We start from the raw sequence: 6167 nt of genomic DNA on the forward strand, positions 1-6167 counted from the left end.
AAACTTTAGCCATCTTTTTATTTTTTATTTGTCTCATAATCGGCAGCAACACGAAGTCGCCCTTCAGCCAGCTCTTTATTTGCCCTCGTGCTGCCGGAGAAGAATGTTTCCAAACTTGATATTACTTCAGTCTTTCCCCACACTTTTCTCTTTTCAAAGAGGTAAAGTATTTTTGCATATAAACTTCTGCAAAAAGTTAGAGGTTTCATATTTGTAACATTACCAAGAAATGGACCTCTTAACCAAAGATAGAACTTCGTTAGCTGACATTACTTGTTTTATCTCATAATCATCGCCAACTACCAGTCGTCTGTTAGCTGGTCGATCTTTTTATTCACCCTGATGCTACAAGATTAGATTGTTTTCAACAGATCACCATGATTCTGCCTGGGGAAAGAGCACATGAACAAAAATAACAACTTTTCTTGTGAAGTTCTGCTCAAGAGCTCGGAGATGAATTCTTCTGTAACTGTCCTATTATAAAGATGTAGTGATGTTCATCTAACATTACAGCCTTTTTGTTAGCCTCCTAACTTAGGTAATAATGGTAGGCAGACGTAAAGTTGGCATCACGTGTAACGTATTTTTCTGAAGTTTTTTCTCACTCATGTTGAGTTTGATATCAAAACACAACAGCATTTATGAGACTGTGTGATCCACTGATGAATAATACAATATGAAACAAATAAAGGCACATCAGTTTTTGTAAGTCTAGTGGCAGATGTGCCATGAGGACAGACTCTTGCCAACATTTGACTATATTTCTACATATACAATATTATATACAATAATATTGTAAGACACAATAGCAGTTTTCCAGCACTTATAATGCTAAGATTTTGGGTTTGTTTTAGTTTTTGTCTCTCAGTCTATCAGTCACAATCAAACTTTTCTTCAAACTTTTTTAAGAAAAAGGAAAAATAACATTCCCCTTTTTAATATTGCAGGTGATATATTGTGGCGGAGAACACCCACTGGAGGTCACTGATTATATTATATTCATAGATTATTTCAACAAAAAAAATGTTTGATTCTCTGAAAGACATTCTTGCATGTAAGCCAACTGTTCAAACTTGCCACAAGCAGTTCTGTAGAGCGTCGACTCTCAGTTGATTTTAAGGAAAATGTCTCCAGTGGTCCAAACGAAAATCACTCTGATTTCTTTTAGGCGTTTGGTTGTCTCGACCAAAACACATCGTTACGAGCCTTGAAGCATGGAGCAGAAGCGGATTCCTGAGCTGTTTGAATACCAACTTTTCTGAAGCAGACTTTGGACTCCCTCACCCCAGCTAACCCCACCCAACCCCCACTCCTCACCCTGTAGGCTCCCAGAGGAAATTTGCCTTTACCCTGCTGCTGTCAATGCAGTTCAAAGGGTTCATTGAGTCCGTCTCTCCTCTTTTCCCCTTTCTTTTTCGGTGGAGGGGGTTATTTTTTTGTCGTTTACTTCATGCATTCCAGACACCAATCCTTCACTTTTTTATATCCTCTGCAAGGGGAGTGTAAACAGTGAGGGCCAGGGCAGGTCATCGCCTCTCTGGGTTATTTTTCTACAGGTGGAGGACGTGAACATGTGAAAGGTTTTACATGCCTTCATTTCTTAATTATCTTCATCATTTTATATTACAAACACAGGCCAATTTCACTGCACTTTGCTTCAGTGCCACATTCCTCTAGATTTCTGCAGCAGAAGAAACAAATGACTCATTTTTTTTCGCATTTTAACTTAATGCTTAATTTGAAATGTGCACAGATTTCGTTAAGGGTTATTTTGACTCAACGAAAAAAAATTAAACAAGTCTCAAAAGGGCGCCATGTGCTCCATGCACGAGCACCAAAGTGAAACCAAAACTTGAAGAAACAGTTTTTGGTTTTTTTTTCTTCATTTTCTCGCTTCAGTTGACAAACACACAGCATTAAACTGCTGGTTTAAAACCAGATTTAGAATATTAGGCGTGATGAATGTTCGAACTCAATCCGACACATGTTCAGGAACCTGTGGGCTGTTTGTTTTTTTTCTAACTACTGGACTCCAGGAGGATCATCTCCCTTTTTTGTTTCACCGGATCAACAGCGAGAAAAAACATTCAGATAAACATTTCTCGGTAAAACACGTGGCCTGAGGTTTAAACAAAAAAAAATATCGCAATGTGCAAAAGTCTCCCGCCAACAGGAGCAAACAGGCTGGAAATATGTGAATGAAATATCGATGACGTCAGAGAGAGAGAGCGAGAGAGAGAGAGGGCTGCGAGAGGGGAAGTTGGAGAAGAAGCGCCTGGTGCAGCCGGTGCGCCAAAAACTGCGCACGATGGAACAAAAACCTATTTTTTTTAACTTCTCTGACTCACTTTTCTTTATTCTTTTTTACCTTTTATTTTCCTGCCGGGATCCTGCGGGTCAGTATGACTTCATTGCCTCCTCTTAACCTTTCAAAAAAGTTCCACCGTGTGTTGATCAGAAACGCAGCCTGTGTTTTCCGCCTAATCGATTGATTTCCTCTTGCGGATGATCAGCTAAATGCTCCTTTTAATAATCTCACGGTGCGTTTAAGAGACCTCGTTGTGATCGGTGGGTTTTGTTTTATCGCGTGATATTAGTTTCTTTTATTTCTGTTTATCATTATTTTTTAAAGATGACCTGATTACCTACTTCTGATTCCATCGTGCCGTGTTATTGTCCTCGACCACTATCTTCAGATTTTTTTTGTCTTTTCTTTTTTTTTTTAAACTTAATAACTTCACTGAACGTGTGTGTGATAAAAGAGCCGATCCATCACTGTGCCACGGTGTTTTTTTTTTAAAAAAAAGCCGGTCACATCAGGTCAATGCTGGCAGGTTCCTCTGCTCCACAGTGGTGGAGCCAAACACCACATCCACAGCTTCTTTGTGGGGGTGTTTAAACTGGAGTTAAAGGAGATTTGGGCTGCAAAGAGATGGTTGCAAAAAAATTAAAGAAAGAAAGAAAAAAAAAGAAAAGCGACTCACCTGTTGGAGAAGGAGCGGACATCCTCTGCTTGTGTTCGCCCTCCAGAGAATGAGCGAGATGGCGCAGACGCTCCTCTCGGTGTTCCTCTCGATGGAGCAGAACGTGGAGGAGCAGAGCTGAAGCCTTTGCACTCTGAGTTTGGGTTACATGTTTGGGCTGACTTTAACCCCGGCGCATGAAAGCCATCACGGCAAGTGACCCGGCTGGCTGGAATCAAAGAGATCTTTCCATGGATGAATATTTTATGGTGGCGCTGTAACAGAAGCCGCAGCGGCGCGCAGAGGCAGGGGCAGATTTGTTTTTCCTTTTTTTTAAAAAAAACAAAAAACGTGTCACTGTGAGACAACAGATTGCTGGGCCGAGCCACACATCTGGAAACTCATCTCCAGAAAAGATCCCGGGGACGTTTGTCACTGTCAGCTTCTGGGTTTCTCTCTGTAGGGCTGCTTTTCCGTGTTTGGGGTGTAAGAGAAAGCCAAAATTTGAGGGAAGTTTGAGCTCCTCTCCTGAGAATGATATCAGAATGTCTGTCTCATGGCTCCCTCAAAACCATGTGGCACCCATGTCTTCCCCCATCATGAGCCCAGCCTCCTCCCCCCACCCCTGCCTCCTTCTCTCTTGTTGATAAGGATCCATACATCACATCCCCCACTCAGCTTCTTAACAAGCAGCGTTCAGCCATCAGATCCATGAAGTGACAGAACATTTCCTTTAAAACAGGCCAGTGATCAATTTCATCTGTCATACAGGTCATCAGTATGTGGTGTCATATAAATACAGATACCTGACTCACTGAGCACTGAACTGTTCTCAGACCAGTGACTGGGAGCTGATCATACCTACTGGTTCCCTTCAGATAGATAGACAGCATTATTTTGATTCAAGCTTTCTGTTCGCAATCAACTGCTTGAATACACAGAAGTAAATATCCAACAGCCGCACACAGACTCATGTTTGAGAGGAAAATAGAGGTCTACAAAGAAAGAAAGGAAGAAAAACAAAGAAAGGACAGAAAGAAAAAATGACAGAAAGAAAGAAAGAAACATATAGAAAAGAAAGAAACATATAGAAAAGAAATAAAGAAAGAGAGAGAGAGAGAAAGAAAGAATGACAGAAAGAAAGAAAGAAAATATAGAAAAGAAAGAAAGGAAGAAAGAAAGAAAGAGAAGGGAGGAAAAGACAAAAAAGGAAAAAGGTCAAGAGCTAAAGAAAGAAAGGAAGAAAGACATAGATAAAGAAAGAAAAATAAAGAAAAGAGAGAGAAACAAAGACAGAAAGAAAAGAGATAAAGAAGGAAAGAGGAAAAGAAAGAAAGAAAAATATAGAAAAGAAAGAAAGAAAGAGAAGGGAGGAAAAGACAGAAAGGAAAGAGGTCAAGAGCTAAAGAAAGAAAGACATAAAGAAAGAAAAATAAAGAAAAGAGAGAGAAACAGAAAGAAAGAAAGAAAGAAAGAAAGAAAATTGCAAATTTCCACCACAGGAAATTAAAACCTCCATCCAATGGAACCATTAAACCATTATTTATGTATAATCTTCCGCCGAGTTATATAGTTCCCCCCAGCAGTGGCTGTGCGGTGATTTCCGGTTGGCGCATGGATACTTTGGCTTGCTCACAGGTGTGTGCTCATTGGGTATTTTAGAACGTCTTCAAATGTGTCAGCCAATCAGAAATCAGGAGCCGTTCCCGCAGCTTTCACGAGACAGTGGAGGGACACACACTGATGGGAATATAAGGATGTTATGGAGCGTGTGAGCAGTGTGTGGCTCGTGTTGTCAGTGTGTGATGTTGTGTGAAGGAGGCAGCACATCACTCTCTCCTCTGTGTTGTGTTCAGCGGCAGCTCTGCGTCACAGAACAAGCCTCCCAGCAGGACTGTCAGGCGCCCTCTGGTGGATCACTGTCCTCTGAAACGTGTACGCGCAAACACGCACACATTACATACATACATTTCTCTTTTGTTTTTATTCCAATATTATTAAATACAAATTCGGCTGTTTTCGATGGTCTTTATTTTTTTCTTCAAGGAAGTGATCAAACTTAACAAGTCACGTTTGAGTTTTGACACATTTCCTGATGAAATCTCATCAAGTGTGTTGAGTGAAGAGTTTCAGCTCTTCATGGTGCTTGTTGGCTTAAAAAGGACTTAAAGTAAATGTTGGTCATGTGTTTCATTCTAGGCTGCAAAGACCCTCCTCTGATTGGTTATAATATGAGAAGTTGCAAATGTATTTTGTCTATTTTTCATTAAGATTAGTTGTTTTGTTTTTACATTTCTAATTATACACATTACTTAGTAATGTAATCCACTAGTTAATATTCAATTTATTTATTCTGACAGTTTTTCAGTGAAGTCCAAAGACTAAAGTTTGGAAAGAAATTGATTCATGTCCACTGTAAGCAGAAAAGTGAAGATGATTTAATTTTAAGTATTAAATTATTCAAGCAATTAATGTACAGGGCTGTGTGTGAAGGGGACCTTTACAAGAAAATAGGAATAAACAAGTGTTTTTGGAACATTGCTACAATATGCCTAATCTAGAAGATTCAGTTTTCTTGCTTCAGTTTTAAGGATATCTTCTTTCTTTAAAAAAATCCAAACAATTTAAAATTAGATCACTTTTAAGATTTTTTATGTGAATAATAGATGTTCATCTCCAGTGCTGTGTTTGGCTGCAGAGTTTGTTCTAACAGAACATGTTTAATCTATTGGAACTTAAGAACCCGAATACGTTCATCCAAATTTAAAAATCTAAATCTCAAAGCTTGTCTTTAAGGTTCCTCCTTAAAGACAAAAAAATCAAATGTAACATGCATTTACACTGTCCTATTTTTCAGTGTCCTGATTTCAGTGTCTCTTAAAAAATCTTTTTGTGCATTTCTCTTTTCAAACTCAGCAACGTATAACTTCACTTCCTTGTGCATATGTGAAAGTTTTCATTCTATCTTGATTTAAATCCGTTTTTGGTTCATTTCTTACCAAACAGAACATTGCAGTGACGTCTCCATTTATTTAATTGTTTTGAAACTTTCTGGGACGTGTTAAAAAAATGTGCACTGTTTCATGTGATGTCAAAGTTTTTATCAAAATCAAAGAAGTCAAACATTTGCGTGGTGATTGTGAGGCTCTAAGGATCTTTTGCAAAGAGTTTTTGATGCCTTGATTCATAAGAATCACCACTGAT

At 39.0% G+C, this 6167-nt stretch overlaps 1 protein-coding gene across 1 annotated transcript in view; it reads right to left on the reverse strand.

Moving 5' to 3' along the window:
- lin28b (lin-28 homolog B (C. elegans)) overlaps nucleotides 1-4011 on the reverse strand; it is a 29500-nt gene extending 25489 nt beyond the window's left edge. Inside the window, exon 1 of the mRNA XM_037086615.1 lies at nucleotides 2985-4011. Within this exon, the coding sequence (XP_036942510.1) occupies nucleotides 2985-3006 (22 nt within the window). The 5' untranslated portion in view covers nucleotides 3007-4011. The remainder of the gene's footprint in view (nucleotides 1-2984) is intronic.
- Nucleotides 4012-6167: the final 2156 nt, after the last annotated feature.

This window comes from Acanthopagrus latus, chromosome 22 (genome assembly GCF_904848185.1).
Source record: "Acanthopagrus latus isolate v.2019 chromosome 22, fAcaLat1.1, whole genome shotgun sequence".
In the NCBI taxonomy this organism is placed as follows: Eukaryota; Metazoa; Chordata; class Actinopteri; order Spariformes; family Sparidae; genus Acanthopagrus; species Acanthopagrus latus.